At 39.7% G+C, this 24,260-nt stretch overlaps 2 protein-coding genes across 10 annotated transcripts; one reads left to right on the top strand and one right to left on the bottom strand.

Moving 5' to 3' along the window:
- Positions 1–447: 447 nt before the first annotated feature.
- On the bottom strand, positions 448–3,018 carry DPH3 (diphthamide biosynthesis 3). Of its 2 annotated transcripts, XM_087772009.1 has the most exons (3): positions 2,795–3,003; positions 2,564–2,638; positions 448–2,054 (listed from the first exon to the last, which is right to left on the bottom strand). In XM_087772009.1, the coding sequence occupies exons 1-3, from the start codon at positions 2,900–2,902 to the stop codon at positions 1,989–1,991; spliced, it is 249 nt and encodes an 82-aa protein (XP_087628135.1). In that variant the 5' UTR covers positions 2,903–3,003; the 3' UTR covers positions 448–1,988. The 2 variants fall into 2 exon arrangements, with proteins under 2 accessions (XP_087628135.1, XP_087628144.1); XM_087772018.1 differs by lacking the exon at positions 2,564–2,638 and having other exon boundaries at positions 2,795–3,018.
- OXNAD1 (oxidoreductase NAD binding domain containing 1) lies at positions 2,987–23,966 on the top strand. 8 transcript variants are annotated; one of them, XM_087772000.1, is made up of 10 exons: positions 2,987–3,049; positions 3,738–3,815; positions 7,273–7,435; positions 7,726–7,789; positions 11,211–11,317; positions 14,906–15,047; positions 17,865–17,901; positions 18,010–18,107; positions 20,917–21,025; positions 21,686–22,327. In XM_087772000.1, the coding sequence occupies exons 3-10, from the start codon at positions 7,305–7,307 to the stop codon at positions 21,838–21,840; spliced, it is 843 nt and encodes a 280-aa protein (XP_087628126.1). In that variant the 5' UTR covers positions 2,987–3,049; positions 3,738–3,815; positions 7,273–7,304; the 3' UTR covers positions 21,841–22,327. The 8 variants fall into 8 exon arrangements, with proteins under 8 accessions (XP_087628126.1, XP_087628118.1, XP_087628109.1 ...); XM_087771992.1 differs by having other exon boundaries at positions 18,007–18,107; XM_087771983.1 differs by lacking the exon at positions 21,686–22,327 and adding an exon at positions 23,290–23,966 and having other exon boundaries at positions 17,865–18,107.
- The last annotated feature ends 294 nt before the right edge of the window (positions 23,967–24,260 follow it).

Raw genomic sequence — 24,260 nt, 5'->3', positions numbered from 1 at the left:
ACCATATGGAGTATAAATAATTTTCTATGCCAGCTTCATAGCAGTCTTCATGACAGTGCCTTACCTTCATTATAAAATGAAATATGGTCAAATTACTTCTGTAAAATCTATGCACATTTAGAGATGCTACACCTGGCAACTTACTTTGATGTAATTACTTCTGAGTATACATTCCCTGGTGTTCCATTTGAAACTTGCTCTACTTAGTTTTATGTAGCAGACTTGCGGAAAAATCCTTAAGATATTTATGCAGTAGAAATTTGAATAGGAGCTTAAACAAGGTTCCTGTAAATTTGCTTTATAGCATCTGTCAATAGACTGAAACACTTTTTATTAGCTAACCTGAAGAAATTCCAGTATCATCACCACAGCAGCAACTCAACACCTTTGGAAATCATTGTGGCTGGTGCACAAACAGAATAAGCAATGGCCCGTTATAACCACTGGTGCAGTTTTAAATACCTTTATTTAAATAGTCAAAATAAATACTTGATAAGATATAGCTAACCAAAGTACCGCAGCATTTTTTTTTGAAGCACAGATTATCGAAGTAACATGAGTGCCACCTTCTGGTTTAGGCATGAAAACATTTTGGGTTGTGCATCTTGCATACAAAACTTCTAACTGAAGGGTGTAGGGTTTTTCCTTTTTTTTTATCCCCCCCCCCTTTTTTTCGTTGTTTTTTTTTTCCTTTTTTTTTTTTGAAAAATAATTAGGATGTTCACCTTCAACATTCACAGAACGTTGTAAGAACAAAAATAGTTAAACGCAAGAATTCATTAAGACTTGCTTATCTTTAGTGCCTGAAGCAAAATAACTATATAAATGCTGCACAAGTATTTTTCCCCAAGTTTAACTTCATAGATGTCAAGTCCTACTAAAACACATGAATGACCATAATTTTAAATAAATATTTAAATGCAGTGGCTTGTAATACAAGTAGCAGTCTTGGAATCAATGTACTTTGCAGTATATTCTTCCAACTCTTTTTCTACCCTAAAATATTCCTGTTTATTAAGTGAAATGTGTGCATCTCCTATCCAAGAAGTGACAGATCCTAACAAAGGAAGACTGAGAAATTCAGCAAATGTACTACAAATGGCACAAAGAACTGCAGCCCATTTTATATTTGCTGCAACAGTCAAATCTCAAAGTTGTTGAGAAAATATGGGTAAAGTACAATCCACTTCAAGTCCATTTGCACATTACTAGCTTTGCAGGGGTAAAAAAAAGTTTGCCTCCTTTTGTTTCATTTCACACAACGCCCACAAAAGTACATTGCTATTATGTCAGAGTCTCATTTGGTAACAGCTACCAAAGCTGTTTCAAAGCAACTACAATTTAAGAAACAAATTTTCCCCAACTCAGGTGTTGCCCCCACTGCAGATATAAATACAGCTGCACCTTCTTTGTGCTTACAGTAGTAAAAACAGTTCACCAGCAGCATTGGTTCTGGGTCTCTTTATTTTTCCCCATATTCAGTATGGGCTGGAAGTACAGAAGCCCACATCCTAGGTGATACCACACTGTGTCACAGCTGTAATTCTGTATGGCATCATGTCATACGGACATCTAAATTTTATCTCCCAACATTTCAGCTCCCTATGCCATTTCACACTGATACATGCCCACAGGTTGCCTGTTTTTCTCCATAGGCTAAGAAGCCACTGCTAGATAAATGTTTTAATTTTACAGCTCCGCACACTTCTTCTGTATGTTGACTTCCCGTCAATTAGGATCATACTTTTCGAGTCTTCTGGAATACATATGGCAACTCATATAATTTTTAAAATGTATAACCCTTTTGAACAAAACCCATTCGTGTGTTGAAGTCCCAGCAAACTCTCATTCAACTTACGCAGACAGGCAGTTATTGCACTTGTATCTCACAGCAGCGAGCACTTCCAGGAGGCGGACCACGTCTCTTTCCGCGTTTGCCATCCCCATACTTTCTTATTCTAAAGCAGCAACAGTTCATGATGTGTTCATCAGCACTTAACCAATTCCTTGTTCGTCAAAGGTTCTGCAATGACTTCATCACGCATGAACTGTTCCTAAAGACAGCAAGCAAAGTTTTAGTTGATTTTCATGATTTTTGGATCTCCTCTCCCTCAAAAAACACCAGATAACCGTTTTGTTTTCTAGCCTGGGTATAACTGGTAAGAATCTGTCTCGCAGAACATGAAACCCGTAACACACCCACTAGATAAGACAAAAACGATTGGGCTAGTTGACAGGGCTGCTAGAGTCATAGATAGATTTTAACACCACTGATAGTGTTTTGTCAGTGTTCCACCCCACGCTCACTCAAACAAGCATGCTTTAAACCCCAAACACAGCAGGAGAAGGAGACCAGAAAGACAAGAGATGAGGCAGGAGCCGCAGACACAAGCAACAGGGCCACTCGCTCACACAACCCTATCCCACGTTTACCAGGGACTTTTAAAAACAGCCACGGCGCCTTCCTCAGGGGATGGCAAAGCGAAACTCGACTTGGCCGACGCAGTGCCGGGGGAAGCAGCCCCCTCCCCGCACCCGGCAGCCCTCTCCTCCCCGCACCCACCTGGTCGTAAATGACGCGCAGGATCAGGGAGCAGCTCGGGCAGGTGGCCACGTCCTCGCCGTTCTCCAGGTCTTCCTGCAACAGCCGCCGGCAAAGAGCCAGTCACCGCCTCGCCGCCTCTCCGACCCACAGACACCCGCGGCCGGCGGAGGCGGGACCGCGGCCCAACGCTGTTCCGCTCCCCCCCCGCTTTCCCCGCCGCCCCCCCCCCCCCCGCACGCCCGACGTTACCCGCGTGATGAGGAAGCGGTCTCCGCAAGGGCACGGGTAGCTGTAGGTCTCGGTCTCCTCGTCGTACTCGAAGTCCTCGATCTCCACCTCATCGTGGAAGACCGACATGGCGCCGGGGGCGGCGGGAGGAGAGACGGGACGAGGCGGAAGGGGCGCAGGGGCGCACGCGCCGCGGCCGCGCGCGCACCCCGTCGCGTGACGGGACGGGGGCGGGGCGCGAGCGCCTCCCGTCACGTGATGCGGCGCCGGGTAGAGGTGCTGCGGCGGGGGCGCGCGCCCCGGGGGTCCGTTGGGGACTGGGGCGGGGGAGAGGAGGGTGAGGGCCAGCGCGCGAGAGCGCGAGGAGGGGCGGGGCCGCGGGGGTCTCGCCGGTTGCCCCCGCCTCACAGCGGGAGCCCCGCAGCCGGTGGGAAGCGGTGTTCGGGCCCCTCAGCGGTTCGACGGCCCGGCCGCCCCCTCTGACCGATGCCCTCCGCTCCCCGGCCCCGCCGGTTCCCCCTTCCTGCCTGAGGGGCGGCGCGGAGCGGTGATCCCTAGCGGCTGGGGGGGGGGGGGGGGGGGCCGGCAGGGTACGGCCGCGACCTTGTCCTTCCCCGCCGCCCTCCCGCCTCGGCCCGGGCGGCGGGGGCGCAGCCTTCCAGCCTCCTTAATGCTGCCTCGCTTCAGTCAAGCGCAGGCTTCTCCCGTGCTTCCCCCCCGCTGTGTGCTCCTTAATAGCTAGGTCAAGGGGAAAAGCTTTTTTCGGTGGTGACTTTTGCAGGAGGGACAGTTTATCTAGAGGGGTATCTCTTGGCGATCTATACACTTGCTTTTGGTAAAAGGTTTCCTATCCTGCTCGCTTAAGTATCTTTGCTTCCCCCTCGACACTCTCTTGGGTTAGCTTATGTAGTAGTTTGCTCTTCAGTGTGGTACAGGTTAACTAAAAGTAACTCTCTCCCTTCAGATACTGATAGAGGATTGAGGAGAAGAGATGCGGTCATAGATCTCAAGCGATATTAACCCAGGGCCAGTGGGTCAGAGGGTAAGGAGAATGAATGAATTGCTTGATTTTAATTTTAAGTGAGGAGAGGAAGGAGTCGTATACACAAGAAGCACTCATTTCTCTCCTCAGAGCAAAGGAAGAAAGAGCGTAATTGGAATGGCTATTTCCATAAGGGCTTGGGTAAGAAGACAAGACAAAATAAAGGCAGAACATCCAACCAGACAAGAGCTTGGGAGGCTGAAGCACTGTGCTTCGTGGAGGGCAGGGAATTGCCAAGGAGCTGGATGAGCCAAGAAAGTTGCAGAGATGACAGATGAGGGAGAGGCTGCTCACGTTTTGTGAAGGCATGACTCAGACTTGTGTATGGTAGAGGAGAACTAGGACTTGTTAAAAGAGATTTTAGAATTTATTAGTTACAGAGTAAAAATTACAATTGATTTTTATTGTTATTTTCAGGATTGGAAAGTGATGATAGTGTAAATGGAACAAGTAGCTTGAACTACTGTTCAGAAGTTATTTTTAATTTAGAGTAGGGTCTTAGTCTTAAAATAGTCTGCATCAGTAGGATCTTTCAGCCCTGACTTCAAAATTGTAGCTGTTACAATAAAATAAGGCTGACATTTATTTTATTTTCAGCATTATGTATGGATATTTAGCTCCTTTTTTTTTTTTTAATCGTGTTTAGAACTGAACATACTTGCTTCCTAAAGAGGTAGCAGTGAAAATGAAGCCAGCTTTAAGCGACTCTCAACCTTACCTTATCTTTGTATTGGATTTTAAGGTCAGGCCATTTATTTTACCAGCAGATGTCGCTGTGTTTAGTAGCAATGAATTGCAGAAAGAGTTTTGAAAGATGTGAGGCGATTTAAAAAAAATATGAAGCCTCTGAAGCAAAGCGTTGGACTTTATGCGGTTCATTGTGATGTTGTGGTGATTTAATTAGTCACAGCTATTGGCATAAATAGCTTAAATAAGAATGTCCACTTTCAAACTTCCTTCATTTTTACTTTGAATTTGTTAACGCAGTAGAGTGAAAAGCTTGGAAATGTGACTCAAAAAGCACTTGGAAGCCTAAAAAAAGGAGATGTAGATGGATATAACCACGATCTGCTATCTAAAAGACTCCAGGTCATAATAATCATGAATTTGAGTAACTCAGTGATTTTTTGTGCACTCAGGGTTTACAGACTGAACATGGTGATGTAGAGGAATGTGTCTTCTTCATTAGATGTGTACTTTGTCTTGCTAAAATCATTTAAGAATGTTAATACTTTTGTTATCGATAGCTTCTCCACATTTGCATGTAGAAAGTGCTAAAGCATCTTGTTTAAATACAATACTCTGTATATGCTATGGCAAAAAAATGTTAAAGTAATTTTGCTCACTGGTGGTAGATGAGTTTTAAATAGTTCCACTTTGAAAAGTTGCAAGCTGCTGTGGAATTAATTGCTAAAAGGCTCTTAAAAATTATGGACAGTTAAAAGCTGCAGGAAGTATTTCTTGTGCTTGAAAGTGGGCATTTTGAGTAGTTACGGTAAATGTATTCCATTTCTGAGCAGCCTAATTTATGAAAGCTCTGCCACCCGTTTGTACAAGATAACAAACAGGACAAGTTACTAAGTGACCAGCGAATGCAGCGGTTAGTGAAAGCCTAGAGAGTATAGGCCTGATTAGTTAAACAAGCTGGATCGTTGCCATTTCAAAGGATTTAAAATGAAAACCAAAAACATTTGAAAATGTTTTAAAGCAACATGCTTTAAAAGAATGCAGGAAAAGAGATTTAAATGGAAGTAAAAGATTAAGAATTCTTTAAAGAAGCAATGGACTGCATCATAGAAATAATATGATAATTTGGTAGGTGACGATAATACGATAGAGAATTATGCTAATCCATTTTAGGAAGAACAAAGGCAGATTTACAAGCAATGAGAAACATCTCTTGGCTCACTATGAACCTGTTCCTACACTTTGTAAGTGAAGGATTTCTGGGTTATTTTGAATATTGTACATGTCAGTTTGTCTTTCTCTGTCATAGCTCCGTTTGAGTATGCAGTTTGGAAGCTTCACACAATGTTTCCACTGTAGTGCATGCAAGTGTCTGCTACTTGCTTACCTGTTTAGAGATGTAGGTATTATGTAGGATATATGGAAGTATGAAGAGTTTGTGTTTTTAAATAAACCTGTAAACAAACAGTTTAATGTTTATAAAATTTTCCAACCAGAAGAATTTTTTTGCCAATAGAAAGGGAATGCATATTCAGTGTTTGTCTGATCTTCGTTCAAACATAAATATTGTTTGAGCATTTAAAATCACAGATCTGTTGGATGGAAGGGACTTCTGAGGGTCACCTAGTCAAAGCTCCTGCTTGGAGCAGGAGAGTTGCTAGCACTCGATTAAGCCAGTCCCAGCCGTAGCCCTTTGTACTTCTTTAAGTTCATGAGGTTTCTGTTTTCCAGTCCTGCAGTTTCTCAGCGCCCCTCTGAAGTGAAGCTCTACCATTCAGCATGTCAGCCATCCCTCTAATTTAGTATCATCCGCAAGTTTGCCGATGGTACATTCTGTCTCATCATCCAAGTTATCGATAAATTTATTGAACCGTGTCAGCCCCAGGATACTCTTACTGTTACTAGCCAGCAACTGAAGCGACTTGAAGCCATCAAGCCTTCAAGTCTCTCTGCGTGCCCAGCCAGTTTTTAACCGCTCCAGCGGTCCATCTGGCCTCAGCTTCCTAATGTGTGTCAAAAGCCATGGGAAAGTCAAGGTGTATTGTATCCACTGCTGTCCCCTTAGCTGTGTGACCAGACATTTCATCACAATAGGTGTTCAGATTTGTCAAACATAACTTGCCCTTGGTAAATCTGTGTTGAATCTCCCTGATTACTTTCTTAGCTTTCACACAGCTGAGGGGACAAGCTCTGAGCATTTTTCCAGAGACAGAGGTGGTGCTGACTGCAAATAGGCACTGCTTCTTGCCTCTCTTAAAAATGACTGTGCATTAGTCTATTGCCAGTCAATTGGAGACTTTCTCTGATAACTGTTTTTCATCTGTAATAGACAGTTGCCTCACAAGCATGTCAGCTGTGTCTCTTAGCAACCTTGAGTGTAACCCATCTGGCTCTGTGCTTCCCTAAGCAGTTGCTGGCCCCATTCCTACTTATCCCTCTCCTTCCCGAACACTACTGGTACGAGCAGAGGTCTGGGTGCAGGCTTTGCCTGTGAAGACTGAGGCAAAACAAGTGTTGAGTACTTCAGCCTCTTCCATATCATCTGTGACAAGGTTGTCTTCCCCTTCAATTGGTGGATGCACATTTTCACTTAACTTCTTTATGATACTTTCGTACTTTTAAAATTCCTTCTTGTTACCTTGTATGTCTATTGCTAGTTTTAGCTCCAGCTGAGATTTGGCCTTTCTGATTTAATGGAAATAAAGGATGAAAATAAGCCATGTGAAACAGTGAGTATTCTATTCAACAAATACTTATATGGATTTTTCAGGAGTTGCTGATTCTGAAGACGGCCTAGTCGTCATGGCTCACGCTACTGTTTATGTGGGCTTTACTCTTCCTCAATTACTGAGAAGTGCTAGCAGAATTTTTCCCACTCATTCTGCATTGGTGGTGTTGAGGCACTCTGCTTTTTGTTACTGCACAGTGAACAGGTAGGTTATCTATCTATCTGCAAATGCTGCTCTTTTTTTTTTTTTTTTTTTTTTTAAGAGAATGTCATGATAACACTGTCAAAATTAAGCTGACAAATGATTCTAGGCCTATAAATACTTATTTAACTCCCAATTGTATATGTGTATTTAATTCTTATTTGGATTTATGTCACCTGGAATGTAGACTGGGCCACACTGGCAAATTGTTATGTTAATAGAAATTCATATCAGTAAGGGACAGTAGCACAGTTTTCAAAATGGCAATTCTTTTTGTTTGCTTTTTGTTGCAGCACAATAAAATCAAAGAGGAAAATGGATCACTTAGAGAGGACGGCAAATAATTTTCGCCAGGAGGTTAGTGTTCTGTTCTTTAGGATGTAATTTTTTTTGGCGTGAAGAAACTGGATAATTGTATTTGATTCTTAGGCTTCATTTTCTCTTCTGCTGGAGTCTGTTTTACTTCTCCTTATTTTTCATATTCGATATTGTTGTAAAGTAGGGATATTTTGTGGTCAATGGGTGAAATGTAATGAGTTGTAAAATTTGTTGGTGACGTGATGCTGTTTATGTTGGACAAGAAATTTAATAGAATTTTGGTATGGGTTATGATAAGTAATGAAAGCACACCGATACCCATCATCTCTACACAGGCTTCTCAGATTTTTATGGGTTTCTACAATTCTGATTCAAATTTGAGATTAAAAAATGTGGAAAATGGCCTTTTATAACACAGGAGGCAAGATAAGAAGTGTAGGGATTTTGAAGGGAGAGATGATAGACAGTTGTAAAAAGGATCTTAGTTTGTATCTCTCTTGACAAGTACAAAGAAGATAGAACATGGTTCTCCATCAAAATCCAGAAATGCTTATTCTGGATCTCAGTTTTGTGCAGCAAGCATTGTTTTTCATAACGTTCAGAGGTGAACATACTCTTGTACTTCTGTAATTAGCTAAAGTAGATGTTCTGAAATTTTTAAATACTGGGAGAATATGACTTCAATTCTCAAAAACGTTTCACTAGTGAAACAATTTGCATTTTTCTTAGACTTTTCCGAAGTAGGGCACTTTTTGGACTAAAAAGCCCCATCTTTAATTCCCAGGAGGTGGGAAACGGTGCCCAATTTTTCTCCATTGCTTAGTTAGCTTCTCTCAGTCTTGAGTAGCTGTTCGTGGCAGGCTGGTCCTGCCCGTGTCACACCGCAGGACAAAGCTGTGTGTCCTCCAAACACACTAGACAGATGTTAATGTGCATATGTGTACATAATTAAGTCCTTCTCTGCTAGGTTTTTCCCTAACTATAGTTGAGAATAAGTCACAGGCCAAGTGAATTCTTGGAAGGAAGCTGGGTGGAGGGGTTATATAGGTAACCCCCAAAACTGAAGATTCAGCACTTTTGACATAGGCTGTAGATGGATGAGACAAATGCAAGTTCATTCTGCCTGTTACCAGAGCTGTCAGGGTGTGAGCCAGCTTTGGGAACCATGTGTGTCAGAGCTGTGCCTCAGCTACTTGCACCTAATGTCAGCTATTACTTGAGTACAGACTAGTGTTGCTTGTGGACATACAGCTGCTCAGATCCGATTTATGCCATTTTAACTCAGTACATGGACAGAATGAGTGTAGCAACAGGTACAGATGGATGCACATTCTTGTTTGCTTCCGACATGAAAAAAATGATTGCACTTTTGAGTTCTGCCACCATGTTTTTTTTATCTTGGATATTTCTGATTGCTTGGCTTGCTTACTTTTTCTGCCCAACATAAACGCTGGGTAGCTGGAAAATATGTGGAAAATGAATCCGTATGAGGTGTTGGAAGCTCTGAGGTGGTACAGGGAACTGTGTAAGGTCTGAGGAAGAGAAGGAAGCTGTATGGGATGGGTGAATGATCAGGGCTCAGTTTTGCTGCTGCAAATTCTCTGCATGTCAGAGGATTATGCTGTTTCTTTTTTTAATGCTTGATTTATTCTTTGTTACGTTATTTCTGACCACTTTAAAATAAGTTTATTTTAAATCTTCTGCTTGGTTTTAAATTCCATACAATCAGCAGTTGGCTTCCCTCAGTCTGTATTGCCTTATTTGGCCATTTCAGTCCTGTAGAAAGATGAAAGAATCATATGTCTGTGTTGCATTGGTGTACGTGCTACACAGTATTGCCTGTTGAAGAGTGGTAATGTGAAGGACCAGGGCAAGAAGAAGTGCCTAGCACTCTCTTGAAATCCAACGGCAAAATCTGGAGTCCTGTGTCCTCCTCCCTCTCCCTGCAGCCTTGCTCTGGGTCAGTTGGATACTCTTGTGATGGTCTGAAATACTGGTTGAATGTCTTTGATCACCCTGACTCAAATTCAGTTTTTGTAATAACTTTATGTTGATTAAGAACTAAATTTCCAGTGCCCCATCAGCTGTATCAACCAAAGAACAAATTAGGGAGTGTACTGAAGAGTAAAGAAGGGAATGAAGAAGATGGAAAGTTAACGTCCATTTCCTGCACTTAAGGTTTCTCCATCAGAACAACCATTTAAGTCATGTATCTGACATTTCTCTTGTTAACTTAGAGTGATTGCAGTCCTCATTTAATACTGTCTGCTAAAGTGGAAAAGAAACGTATGCTACTTTATTTTAAATTGGCAAGTGTCCTGCTGTTTAATGGGACAGTGGACGTGTTCAGATGTTGCTTTATGAATAAGTTAATTTCCTGCCATGTGTTTTAAATTAGAGCACAGTTGCTTAAAGTTTAAATTTTTTTGATCTGTTTGATCTTATACAAATGAGAAATGGTAGAGTTGTGATGGTATTATTAGTATTTCCTAGTGTGGAATGACATCAGCATTTTTTAACAGAGTGAAATATGGATATTGGCCTGTGTAGAAACTATTTAGGGCATTACTTTCATTGTAGAGGAAGAAGGTTAATAATTATAATTCCAAAATACCTGAAGAGGAAGGGCAGGGAGGGGAGGGGATGAAAATCCATGTTGTGCTGATGGGCATCAAAGAGTTTGGGAGCTCCTCCCCAATGGTCCTGTTGCAGAATCTACTTTTCATGTAGAAAAGCGTTATTTTTCTTTTTTTTTTTTAATCTCTTTAAAAGTGGTATCAGCTATGGCTCTTACATCCCTTCCCATCTGGTTGCCAAACAAAACCTCTTCTGTTAACTAGCGACGAATGCTCGTGTCGCAGTTTCCCTGTGTTCATAGATCACATATGTGGTCAAATGGGTATGTGTCTAAAACCAGTAACACAAGGCTTGTTAATTTTATTTCATTAATGCTGAATCTTTCAGTAATGCATTTAATTACTTAATTAAAACTAGATGCAGATCCAGAATTCTCCCTGGGACTTCAGTAGCCGCTGATCTTTTATGAGTTTCCTTTGTCAGTCTTTATATCAGAGATCTTTTTACTTTGTTGCTGAAAAGATACAGGAGTGTTTGCCTTGTATAGATGTCAAAAGAATCTGAAAAGTGGTAACTAGCAATCACTTCTCTTTGTCGTTATGTTCTCTTCAACTGAAATAAAATAAGTTTGTATATAATCTTAAAATAACCCTGACAAAAGTGACAGACATGGTGGACTGTAAGTAGAAAACCGGTTCTCCATTCAGTGACTATGTAACTGAATCCATTTTTGTTTTTCTACCCCAGTGAAAAAATGTTGGTGCTTTAGGTAATGAAATGCTGCAGATAACATGTGAAACAGTAAGATACCGCATACGCAGATTCTTGAGTACTTTTGCCGCAAATATCTATATAACACAACGGCTTATTTTCCTTTTGTTAGGTAATTTCACAAGCAAAAGTCTGTGGAATCACCAATGAATCGGAGACAGTCAAAAGACTTCGTTTGGCTGTTGCAAATAAAGATTTTGCTTTCAAAGCAGGACAGTGGTAAGATCTTCCAATATTTGAGGGGAAAATTAATAGCAGAAGTCCACTATAACAAAACGTTAAAAGGCCTCTGATACTGGAGCCTTGAAAAAAAATCGTTAATTTATATAATATGATGTTTTATTATAGGGTGCTCTGTGAAATAGCTGATATTTAGCATAATTTTTAAATAGCTACTATTAAATATACTAATATTAATTTTAAAAGGGCAAAAATCGATATTCTTTAAATGTTCAGTTTGATTGTTTTGGTATTTTCCAGTCGTTTATGTATATTACATTGTTTCTTCAAGAGTACTTTAAAGTACACTGTACTTTATTCTGCAAGCTGTCTTTGCTGTCTTTACTTACTAGTCAACTTTACAGTGGAGCTGAGAGTGCTGCTGATTTGCAAGTTAACTTAGTTTTGGTTTATAATTAAATCGGAATTGCCTGATAACTTTTATTTCTTCCCCTAGAAGTTTCCACTCTGAAAATTAAGCCTGTTAGGTCAGATTAATATATAAATGTAGATAGACAAACTTGAAAATCAAAAAACTTGAATTATTAAGCCTTTGAAATAATTAGCTGTTTGTTGAAGCAACCTTACAACTTTTTTTCCAGGGAAATAGTGGATTTTCATGTTTGTCTTCCTTCCTTGTTAAAAATACTCTCAGTCAATCGCTTTTTTTTTTTTTTCCCCCTCTTAAAAATTAATTTAAAACTGTGAGTAGTTGCTTTTGGCGTTGGTCATTTAAATGTTCCTAAACTTTTTATTGGCTTAGGCCATCTGAAAGTGGTTTTGCTAGAATCAAAGTATAGCTGCTAGGGTATTAACAGCATATGTTACTCATGTAGTGTTAATATGCTGGCTTTTAAATTTAGAACCAGAACACAAGATGTTGATTGCAATAATTTGTTTGTGGAGTAATTTGCTGCAGTTTTTGCACATGTGCAGTGACTCATATTAAATTCTTGCTTGCCAGTACTTGGAAAGTGCATTTACCCTCCAAAAATGTTTTAGAAATTACCATGCTGAAAACTGAAAGCTTTAATTATAATTGCTCTTTTTCATTTTCTTCTTCCTTGAAAGTATTCTAATGCTATTGTAAGGGATACAACAAGTTTTCTATACTTGTAGCTATAAACTGTGGTTGCATTTTTTGATGAGCAGTACAAAACACCAGGCCACAATTTCCTGAGTAGAAAAGGCTAACTTGTTAGAATTTGCTATAGGAAGATGTTACAGCCAAAGATTGTCACTAAAATGTATATATTTTTTGAAGGTGTTCTAATTACCAAGTTTTTCAGAAGGAAAAGTGAATGTGTTTTGCAAGCATGCTGGCAGATACTGATTTTTATCTGACTTCAAGTAATAACGAAAAGACTTGTTGCTGTTACCTGTTTTGATTTCCTAAACCATGCATTGAGGTATATGCATGTTATAAATACTTTGAAGAAGTAGCTTTATGGTTTTAATGTTTCTGATCTCTTCCTCCAGCAATTGCTAATGGTTATTCTTTTCTTAAAGATTTGGCTTAGGTAGCCTTTAAAAGGAGGGAAATGAAAAACCACTGTAAGATCTTTGTTTTACAGCTTTTTGTGCCTCTCCTTGTTGTGGCTTTATACAGGTTTGTTTTTTTTTTTTTTTTCTTTTTTTCCCTACTACTCTTTTCGCTTAAGCCGTCACAGACGGCATTTCTTCAGGAGTTCTCTTATCCTTCCTACACATGGCTAAGATGAGACAAGCCATCAGAAATACAAGCTAGTCCACTATAACGTAATATACTATACACTGAAATCTGTCATAATTACATAATTGGGAAAGAAATACTAATATAGAAAGAAACATATGCCTCCATTAGTACTTTAGAAGGGTTAAAACTATGTTTGATTTAGATTTTACAGCAATGTTTGGTTTTGTATGTGTGTTTCCCCACCAGGCAGAATAATGTTTCCCTTATATGTCAGGCAGAACATTTTGACTTGAATGTGAATTGATACTTTACAGCATAAATGTAATTTCTTTTTGTTGTTGTTGTTGTTGTTAATGTAAGTAGTAAGATTATTTTCCACCAGAGGGTGGTAAAGAGCTTTAGTAGCATCTTGAGGTGTTCTTCGATAAAATAAATACTGCAGTACAAGAGTCATCCTTTCTCATCTCTTAGATCCTTACTGCCAGGAAAGCTGAGCCCCGTGGTCATTGGGGCTGCAGAGGCTGAGGACAGTGAAATAAGCCTTATCAACTTTTTTTGGTCGTTGACCTTTCATTTGCAGTCAGATACCTTTATACACCATCAAATTTATTAGCATAAAGTTAAAAATTATATCACCATAGTATTGTATATATCACACTTTGCGCATTCTTCGAGAGAAAGAGAGGATATTTTTCTTTGAAGGGTGAAGCTTTGTGGGGAGTAAGCAGGCAAGATTTTTTCTTTAAAAAGTAGTGAATTATTCAAAGTGCTTCTCTCCTCCCTCAAGAATTTGTGATCTCCATGAAGAACACAGCCTTGCTGTTTAAAGAAAATATCTGTGCAGTGGAAGCCAGTCTGTATTTCCTGCTGCATTCTCATTTAACTAATACTGACCCAGCCTAACTCAGGCTTGAATTGAATAATGATTCTCTAGTACTTGGTGTTGCTTACCAGTGTGGTCGTTTCCTAAGTAGAGAGCAGCACAATTAGTTTTAAACATCAGTTTTCTTTTGAAATACAGGGATTTTGTAATGTGCTGTAGAAAAATGGAAGTATTTAAAGATTTATGCAACACAGAGGAGTTTAAATGTTAGATCATAAACTAACTTCTAACTTTTTCTGATACTATTTGGAATATCAAAGCCTTACTTTTATGAAAATGAATTATAGCTCATGTGTAGTAATAGCTTGCCTTCCATACTTTCTAATTGCTGGTGTTGCAAAAACTTAGCTATATGTTACCATCCAATCTGTAGAAACTCATGTGCAGTTTACTTTATGAAAGAAATGGTAATAATTTATTCCAGTTCAATTTTCTGTCAACTAGAAAAAGATATCTGCCACCAGAGGGCACTGCAGTTCAATAGGTAAAGCAATTCTGCTTCTGGTAACTGATTTCTCACATCAGAAATTTTTTACGGACTGTGGTTTTACTTCAGATGTTTCATCTTCCCAAGAAAAGAAAGTGCTTAATGAAAAATCATTTCCCTAGAATTAGTTTCCAATCTTCTTATGTTTGAAAATTGAAGAGCCCATCAAAGGGACCAAAAAGAGTGAGATTTAAGCCACGGTGCCAGACCATATTGTATTTTTGTTTTAATATGTAAATAATTTATTTAAACACTTAGAATTCTAGTCTGTTGTAAGATGTGGAATCTAATGCTAAAAGTAGAATGGTTTAAAAGCCTGCTAGTTTAACAAAGGTGATGATATGCTTCTAGATTAAAATAATTCTAAGGAATGGCATTACTCAAGATTAAGTCCTTTTTTGGAAAAGTTATGTTATGGAAATGAAGATGTCTTTGTAAAGGAAGGATAACTGAAACAAAGGCAGCCATTTTGTTTTGGTTATTGTTTTCCATGTTTGGGATTGTTGGCTTTTTTTTAAACCTTTGTATCTGGTCTATTTTTAGGGTTGATTTCTTTATTCCTGGAGTACCTGTAGTTGGGGGATTCTCAATATGTTCAAGCCCTGGCCTGCTGGAACGAGAAGGAGTATTAGAGCTGGCAGTAAAGCACACTGTTCATCCTCCTGCTTACTGGATTCACACTGAGGTAAATCAGATTGACTGATGATTGTGAGATTTGCATTTTTTATCATCTTTTTTTTTTTGGTGGGAGGGAGGGTGGTGTGTGTGATTTCAGATCACTTTTTTGCTATTGACTGTGAAATTCCTGTTGACTTGTTCAACCATTTTTAAGACAACGTAAATCTTGAAACCTTTTGTTCAGTAAGGGACTGAAATTGGATGTTTATGTGGTAATATGTTTATTGTGATCTTTGACTCCACTTGTGCTTGGTGGACTTACAGTGATACTATACTTCGTGCGTATAAGGGTTCTCACTTTGGAATGCATGAACTGAAAAATGTTGAAAAACCTCTGTTCTAGCTTGTGTCCCTGAGAACAGGCTGTGTTACACGTGACAAAGTTATATCTGATAACTTGCCATCATTCCTGGCCGTTTCTACAAATGCAAACTGGGAATCATTGTCAGATAAATATAAACATAGATTATTAAGGGGGAGCAAAGGGAGATATTTAGATCAGTTTTCCTGAAATGGTAAAACAAGAGAATACTTCAGAATTTCTATAGTATTCTTTTAGATATGCAATATTTTTGTCATAATGACATAACGCAAGTCTTGATTTTTGCTATATTAGAAGTAAAGTCTGGCACTTTGGCGTCTTGTAGTGTTTTGTTTATCCGTTTACCCCATTTAGTTATAGTCAGACGAGTCCTATTTCTGCTGCTGATCACATTTCATAGATGACCTGCCCTATCAACTTTTATTCTTTTCCCAGCCCCCTGTGATCTGTCCTATTTACTGTTCTCTGCCTGGCATTTGTATTTCTTACATGTGGCTGCAAGGCTTAAATTGGCATACTCTTCCAGGTTTACAAACACTGCAGTTTTGTTCAGTGGCCAGCAGAGTTAAAGATTGATGCAAATTTACTAGAATTAAGAATATCCAAAGTGGTGCTAATCTAGTAGTTAGCATGTGACCATCCACAGATTTTAATTGGTGTTGTAGCAAGTTATCTCCACTGGAACATAAACAAAATAACCTTTTTGAGATGTTGTGTAGAACTTCTAGTGCATGTGCCAGCAGACCACATAATAGCTAAGAGGATTGCCTGGGTTTTGGTGTTGCTCTTTAGAGAATATGAAGGTCTAACTTCATAATTCCCAGTCTCTGGAGGCTCTTTTAGGATTTTTGATGTTGTAAATCAGTTTGTTTGTTGCTGAGTTTTCTGGTTGAATTTATAGGAAAATCTTTAGTTAGTGGGTAAGCTAGATCAAACCTGATGCTGTGGAGAAACGTCCTGGGTATATATGGACTCTTCTAGCTAAACAAAAATGCATGCTTTTGCTTAGGAAAGAAGAAGAAAAAAACCAGCAACCTAGAATTTGAAAGGGTTGTATATATGGTGAAAAAACTCTGGTACTTCATTATTTGAAAGTTATAAATGAAGTTGGTATCTTAGGGTAAAAGATGTTATGGGAATAGTTAGTACTCACTGCTTTTTTTAGAGGCATTTATATTTATTCTTTAATATTACTGTATATAATATCATAAAATTCAGCACAGTGTACTTCATAGCTTAGGAAAATACAGCCTTTTATGTGGAAAAATGTATGTGTAACGTATTGATTGCTTCAATTCCCTAAGCCGTTTCAATGCTGTATTTACAGACTAGGCTAAAAGTCAACACTTTCTCACCGTATTACTCCAGAATTTATTGGGTTTTTTTGAAAACTGACTTACTGTTATCATTGCCGTGGCTAACGCACTGGAATATGTGGGAGACTGCTGGTTAAGAGAGATTCTTCCGATGTCCTGTGTCCCATCTTGATGAGCTACAGCTGGTTAAGGAGGCAGATTAGACAAGAATGAGATTGTTTCTCCCTAAAAATGCTTATTTCCACAAAGGATACCATATTCTATGTCCTCCTCTTGCCACATGAATCTGGAACGCTTCTGGATTCATGCATCTCCAAAACAAACTACAACACGGTGGGAAAGCCTGGCAGCGTACATTGAAAAGGGAGAGAGAAATTAGTTTCAGATAGTAAATGCTGATTGTCTCACACTATAATTGAGAGATAATACTTTATGCAATAATTAAGAAAGGCAAAAAACTTTTTTTTTTTTTTTTTTTTTTAGTGGTCATGCTCACTACTGTAGGAACCTCTGTGTTCTGCGCAGTACCTGCGTCAAAGGGCCTCCTTCCTCCTCCTGGTGGAATTGTTACGTGTTTAGACCTTTGCTTACTATACAGGTGCCATTAATGGAAATCCTTTTGTTTCAATTACTGTTTCCTGATATTAAAAGGATTTTTCAGAGGAAGTGTTTTTATTCTGTAAATTAACTGCTACTTTTTCAGCAATTCTTGTAGCTTTGCTTTTTTTTTTTTCTCTCCCACCTTCCTTGGCTTCCTTATCCTCTTTATTTTATTTTTTAAACCTTATATATGGTCTGAAAAGAGTTCTGCTTTCAGGGTTTGGGTAAAAGTGTGATCTTACATGTTAACATCGGGTTTTCACAACCACATACTGCTGTCGAAAAACTCCTGCATGAATCATTCCTCTTTTCAGCTCTTATGGGGGTGGGAAGGGGAGTCACCATCCTGCCTTATCAGAAGACTGAAACTTCTGAAAGTAGAACTAGATCCCTAGAGACACCGAAACAGATTACTTCAGATAGCTGGAAACTGTGCGTTGATTTTAAAGTACTGCAGTGTTCCCTCACTGGTCAATAAAAATAAAAAATCACAGCCCAGCAAGTCTTGTGACTGTGGTGCAAGAAGAATAATATTTCAGCTTTTGCTTTTAGTTTTGAAAATTAAATATCTTCTTTTCCATCCTAGTGTACTCTTGACTCAGAAGTGGCTCTGCGAGTGGGAGGTGATTTCTTCTTTGATCCTCAGCCCGGTGACTCCCCTGTAGAACTAGTGCTGATAGCAGGGGGCGTTGGAATTAACCCATTGTTTTCTATACTGCTGCATATAGCAGATCTTCATGGATACCAAGAGGGTAAAGGAAATGGATACAAAATGGGAACAGTGAAGCTGTACTACAGCGCAAAAAATACAAGCGAACTCTTATTTAAGGTAAATAAAAAGCTTAAAAATAAATAGATCGCAGATATTCAGCTATTAGTGTCTGTATCATTCTGTTGCCAAGTTCCAGAGAGCCCCTCTGTGTAAGACACTGTACAAATAGAGACCAAAGTCACTTCCTGCCTCAGATCCCACGTCTGTTTCGTTAATTATGCCAGTGTACAAATTAAGGATGTTATTGGACATACCTGGTCTCGCTGACTTCACTGATAAGTCAATTAACCTTAAATGTCTATATTTTACTATAATCTCATAAGAGCATTGTAGTATACTAAAGATTATATCTACACTATAATATATACGTGTATATATACACTAGGAGTATGTGTGTTCTATGCTGTGTTCTATGCTGTGTTCTATAATACTGTAACCACATCATCTCCGTACAGATTGTATTGAATTTAAAGACTGGCAAGAGCAATTATATCCAAAGGAAATACTTTCTAAAATAATAGGGGAGCTTTATTGATAATGCATTAGGTATTATTGGGTACTAGTCTATGAATGAAGGATTTATAAGCACTTCTTGTAAAAATGCTTGTAATAGTACTTCATCAACATTTACTTAGCAGGTAAAGATCAGTTGTCACACGCAGCCATTAGGGGTCACTGATAACATTTTAGGGTCAAATTAGCACAGCTTCTGTAAAGAAGCATCCTTAATGATTTACGTTTCTTTGAAGCATTGAAAGCTTTTGGTTGTGTAAGATAAAGGTGAAAATTTATCATGATTCCAGAAATTGTGTTGGGATCCATCACTAGTTTTTCTTCTGTACTTCTACCATATGTTTGCTTTCTTTGAAAAGTCATTTGTTTGTTGCTAGAAGCAGAATAATAAACTGGAACCTATCTACTCTTCCATTTGGCCACCTGCTAATCTCCCAGTCTGTGTAAACACATGCATTTTTTTCCAGTGCAGGAGCTGGCATTTCCCGAGTTTCACTTCAGCAGTGTTATGACAGTGGAGCTTTTGCATTAGAGCTTCTGGGACAGAAGAGAACAGAGTGATATACTGCAGTGCTTAAATATATCTTTCCCTTCGTTCTTCACATGTCCCTTAAATCCAGAACATATATATGAAAATGCTTTACTTCTGTGCAGAGGATTGAGGAAATAGAGACTAGAGTCTTTACGTTGTTGTGAGATACATCTGTACAAATCTCCATGAGGAACTGCTTGGTTGTCGCTCATGTTTTGGAGGACCTGTTCCCTGAAGAAACAGCTATGTGTAGCGTCCCCCTTCGCCTCTGTCAGCCTAATGTAATTGGTCTAATAATCATTTTGGATGTGCTCGCATTTCACAGGCAGATGCACTGCTTCTGAAAATCTCGTTATTTAAAATGGTGGCGTTAGAATTACAAAAGATAGCATACTAACTTTGCTACTTCAAGGTGCCATGATTTCATGAGGGCTGAACGTGACCCTCATTTCCTTACTGTGGCTGGGACACTGGGGATAGGTCTTTTCCCTTAGGTCTATATTGCTCAGCTGTTTGCTTCATTTTGTACACTAACTTACTAGGTTGCGAAGAACCTGCTGAACTGTTCACATTCTCCCGCACTCCGTTCAAGAGAGCCTGTCTCTTGTGCTAGGACACTAGCAAATGGTACTGTGGTGGTTCGTGTCACGTGTGATACTTGCCACTTTCTGTCCGTGTCACGGAATTACACAGTGATAGGTTACAAGTCGGTGTTGTGAACGACTGCAGGATTATTTCAGCAGGCTAAGTCCTACCTTAGGCACGTTTTCTGGCTTGGTCTTCAACTCAACAGGACATGATTAGTTTCAAAAGTGCTATCAAATTGTACGTGGTTCCATATGAAGGGGACAGAAGTTGAGAGTCACACCCAGAACAGTGAGAGCAGGCCAGTGTTAGGGGTACTAGTGGGACAGCGTACGGCTGTGTCTAGCTGTGCTGGTCCTTATTCCATGTCTTTTTAGGGAATCAGAAACAGATTTGCCTATTGAGTAGAATCTGTCTGTTTTTTTTTTTCTTAAGCCACCCATGGCAGACTGTTCAGTGTAGTAACTAGTTAGTAAGCCAACACATAACAAAATGAGCTAATTTACCTGTTCACAGAGTAGAAACTATTTCAGAATATTTTAAGAAGGGATTTTCACCACTGGAACGGACACTGGAAATTCTAAGTAGTGCAGAATCTAGGCGATAAATAAAGCTTAGTTTCGAAACTAACTACAGCATCTGACTGACAGATTTTTTTACTATGATTTGAACTGAAGCCATTGGGTTTTTGGTGGTAACTATCACAGCTGTGACTTAGGGAACCGAAAATTATAGAGTTTCTACTCTGGTAAAAATAGCACTAGGATTACACTGTAGTTGGTTTTACTTGGAGAACACAAGAGAGTAAAGGGCATAGTAATCTTACCAGATGAAGCAGACGAGACTCAAAAAGTTCCTAACAAATGGTAAATACAAACTGCAGGTTTTTTTTAAAATGGAAAACCCATATGGAAGTGGAAGGAGGAAATAATGAGAATTTATATGGGGAAGAAACCAAGAAAGGACGTAACTGGTTCTTAGGTCCCAATCTTACAAATTGCAGGCTATTATGAAAAAGGAGGAAAGCACTAACACCGTAGCTGGTAGCATATTCACATTCCAGGTAGGGAAATTCTCTGTACTTGTGCGGGTCAGCCCTTTGAAATCACGTCCATCAAGTTCCCAGCGCTGAAATGCAAGAGTCTTGGTAATAATCACTGGTGTTGTGGGACTGTATGCATACATCTGCTTTGATTTAATGGCCTGTGGTATAAGCAAGTGTGTTTAACATTACAGAAAAATATTCTCGGTTTGATGAACGCATTTCCTGGAAAGATCACGTGTCGTTTCCACGTTACCCAACAGCGTTCGCGGATCTGTAACGAACTTCAGCCACATGTTACAGGTAAATATAATGGTAATGCAGAGAGATGACTTCTAAAGTCTAAGTTTGATTACATTCGAGAGGATGAAGTTATATGCATAATTTGGTATTTTTACATTTAAAGATTCAAAATGAGATGTGAGTTAAACCTAAATAATTTCACTGTACATATTAGGCTTTGGAGGAAAATTTTCCCTTTGCCGTTTTTGTTTTCATTTCTAGTAAACCTCCTCTGTTAATTCTAAACTTTATACTGGTATTTCCCACTGCAAACTTGATTCCAGAAACTATTAAGCAAAGTATTTACTTTGCTTAAGGCAGGATTGATGAAGGATAAGCTGGCTGCTTGCAAGAGATACTTCATCATGTTTCCATTTCTCTTGTATTTGTGTTAGAGATACTTGGCTATTTTTTTCATCCGAATGTGGGATTTTTAGTTGCATGTAAGCCATGTTCCTCTTCAGTGACTAATATCCCATGCATTCCAACTGGAACGACTGATCTAAATCCCCAGAAGAACAAATGGTTTTGGAAGCCTCAAATCTTGATACTTATTATCCTTAAACAGGCCTGGCGTTTTTAAGAAATGAGTGCTTGAAATACCTCTAACCAGTCATTCTTTTTTTAAATTACTTCATGATTAATATTTCTGTTCTCATTCCTACTTTTTTTCATTGTCAGAGGGAAGAATATCTGAAAAGGATCTAGAAAAACATGTATCTAAGGATACTTTATGGTACATCTGCGGTCCACCTCCAATGATAGAATCTATATCCAAACTACTGGCCAACATTGGTGTTCCTAGCAACTGCGTTTTCTTTGAGAAATGGTGGTAGTGACACCTGCTGAACGGAAAATACAGTATTTGTTTCCAGCGTATTTTGATAAGCTCAAATGTACAGAAAATGGACTATGAATTATTTGGAAGATTTTACTTCATACGCGAAGATGTCCTCAATCATGATGGTGTTCCTTTATTTTAACTATAATACACTTGTAATACAGTGCTGCTGCTTTTGGGGAAAAAATGATTTTATACTAAAGCCATTAACTGTTCCGGGTTTTTTTGATCGTTTGCTTCCTCCTTCTGGGTGGCAGCGTATTTTCACTTTCTACACTTGTTTTGTTGGCCAGCTTTTAAAAGCCTTTCAGTGCCTGATTCAGTAGTTGCAGAGAATCAGTTGTGCAGCAATGGCCGGTCAGTTTATAACAAATAACAATTCGGGCCACAACTTCTGAATCTGCTCCAAATCATTGTGCTGATGGTCAATGCACTGCCTTCCCCGGTTCTAGATAATAGATTAATGTTTTTGTAGAAGTAGAGTTGCTGTGTTGTGACTTCCTTCTCTTGCCACTTCTTGTTAAAAGAAAAAAAAAAAAACAAAACCTTTCACATGGTTTGTTTAAATAAGTCCACTGTGTTGACAGTAAAAGACATTTTTTCATAATCATACTCAGACCTGAGTTTGAAATACTGATGTGTTACAAATCCGTTAGCCTCTGACAGAGCCGTACGGGGTTATTCACCTGAACCGGTAGCCCTCGCTGGTGCTGAGATAGCCCATCAAAAGTAGCGATGGCCAGCAACAGCCGAGACAGGAAATCTCCCTCATCCTGCTGCAGCAGGGAGTTTTGGAAGGCTCCAGGACATACCCGTTCTGTTTGGGAAAAAGTCTCTGGAAAGTTTGCTCTTTTAAGGTATGAGCGTACCTCTAGGTGTAATGGCCGGGACCGAAGCCCTTGAGTGAAGCTTCTTCCCCCAGCTTGTAGAAAAACTCATATAAATGTTGAGAATAACAAAAAGCCACAAGGAGTTAGTTAATTATCTGTATGGACAATTCAAGTCCTTAAGTGGTAGGACTTGTACTTCAAATTGTACATTTGAAGACCTCAATAAGGAACGTTTAAATTATTAAAAATACTAAATTATTATTGAATTATTAAAAATGTTAACTAGATAAGGCCTTCTCTTGGTTAGTGGCTCTTTTCCTGGAGTTCGGTGTTTCAGACAAGAGTCAAATAGGTAATGCCGCAAGTTTCTTCCCACCAGCGTCCCTCTGCTCTGCCTTACGCAAAGATACCGATCCCATCACCTGGCCTCCAGCCCGCAACAGTACTGTTGGTGTGAAGCACTGCATTTTTCAAGGATTACGTCCCGGTGCTTGGATAAAAACGCCTCCGGCCCAGCTGTCGTTCTCTCCCAAGAAATCATTTCAGCTTCAGTATGCTGAGTTTAGCCTCTAGTCTTAACCTCCTTTTCTCAGCGTCTCTGGTGTGTTTTACAGCTTGTCGGATACCTGCGGCCACGTTCACCTCACCTTCAAAAACCCAGCGAGACAGTCTAACTAGGACACTCCAAGCCCTTTGAGCGCAGCACCGGAACACTACTGTAATTGTTGCAGAAGCTGATTGAACAACTAACTGAAATAATCCGAGGGCTTTTCAGCAAACTGAGCTTCAAAGACAAAAATCCATACCTACTGCAGCGTAGCACAACCAGAACTTGAGGAAACAGGCTGTGCTTTGCATCAGGAAGGGGAGGACGCTGAAGGATGGACCTTAAAGAGATGCCTCTTGGGGACAGTGCCATGAGGAGGGTTTGCCCCTAAGTTTTCATCTGGTGCCTGCAGCCTCATCCACTCCGGCTGGTGCTTGTGCTTCTGCGCCGTGCGGCTCCATAGGCAAGCTGGCGTGACCTCCTCGGCAGTCACGGCAGACCCAGAGGGGTTGTCTCATCACATTCCCTCCTACTGGAACGAGAGGAGGAGTCTTTCTGAGTACCCCTGTTTCAAGGGATGGTTCCTTGTTTGTTCACGCCAGAATGTAAATAGGACAGCGTGCTTGTCACAAAAAATAAAACCAAGGGGGTTTTTGTGTTTGCAAAGATCGCAATTGACATGTCCGAGTTTGATGCTTGAAGGAAGCAGGGTTTTTTTTCCTAGAAACATGCACTAAATTCCTATCAGGAAGCATGGGTGCCCTAAAATAAAAATGACACACTAGGCTCCTGCATGTTTTAAGAGGGTAATGATAGGGAGATTCTGAGAAGCCTTTAAATGTTGTTTTCCTTACGCCTTTGAAATCGTCAAGTGGATTATAAGCTGGTTTACCCTTTTTTTCCCGTAACGCACATGCTTTCTGCAGCCCAGATGACCTCTCTTTCACAAACCGCTCCTCAGGCGTGCGCCAAACCGTCCATTTCACAAAAGGCATTTCAAACCCCTTTGCTCCTGCAGTCATCCCCTTTCCCTCTAAC

The sequence above is a fragment of the Nipponia nippon genome, unplaced genomic scaffold (assembly GCF_047370975.1).
Source record: "Nipponia nippon isolate SJK-2023a ecotype South Korea unplaced genomic scaffold, ASM4737097v1 scaffold_1, whole genome shotgun sequence".
Classification (NCBI taxonomy): Eukaryota; Metazoa; Chordata; class Aves; order Pelecaniformes; family Threskiornithidae; genus Nipponia; species Nipponia nippon.
This window is presented reverse-complemented; position numbering and strand designations above follow the sequence as displayed.

Excerpts from the sequence above, each read along its gene's own strand:
- DPH3 (XM_087772009.1), bottom strand. The coding sequence starts at position 2,902 with ATGTCGGTCTTCCACGATGAGGTGGAGATCGAGGACTTCGAGTACGAC. Across the intron at positions 2,639-2,794 it reads ACCGCTTCCTCATCACGCGG|GAAGACCTGGAGAACGGCGA; the intron begins GTAACGTCGGGC and ends CGGCTGTTGCAG. Across the intron at positions 2,055-2,563 it reads TGCGCGTCATTTACGACCAG|GAACAGTTCATGCGTGATGA; the intron begins GTGGGTGCGGGG and ends TGCTGTCTTTAG.
- OXNAD1 (XM_087771933.1), top strand. The coding sequence starts at position 7,305 with ATGGCTCACGCTACTGTTTATGTGGGCTTTACTCTTCCTCAATTACTG. Across the intron at positions 7,436-7,725 it reads TGTTACTGCACAGTGAACAG|CACAATAAAATCAAAGAGGA; the intron begins GTAGGTTATCTA and ends TTTTTGTTGCAG. Across the intron at positions 15,048-17,864 it reads CTTACTGGATTCACACTGAG|TGTACTCTTGACTCAGAAGT; the intron begins GTAAATCAGATT and ends TTTCCATCCTAG.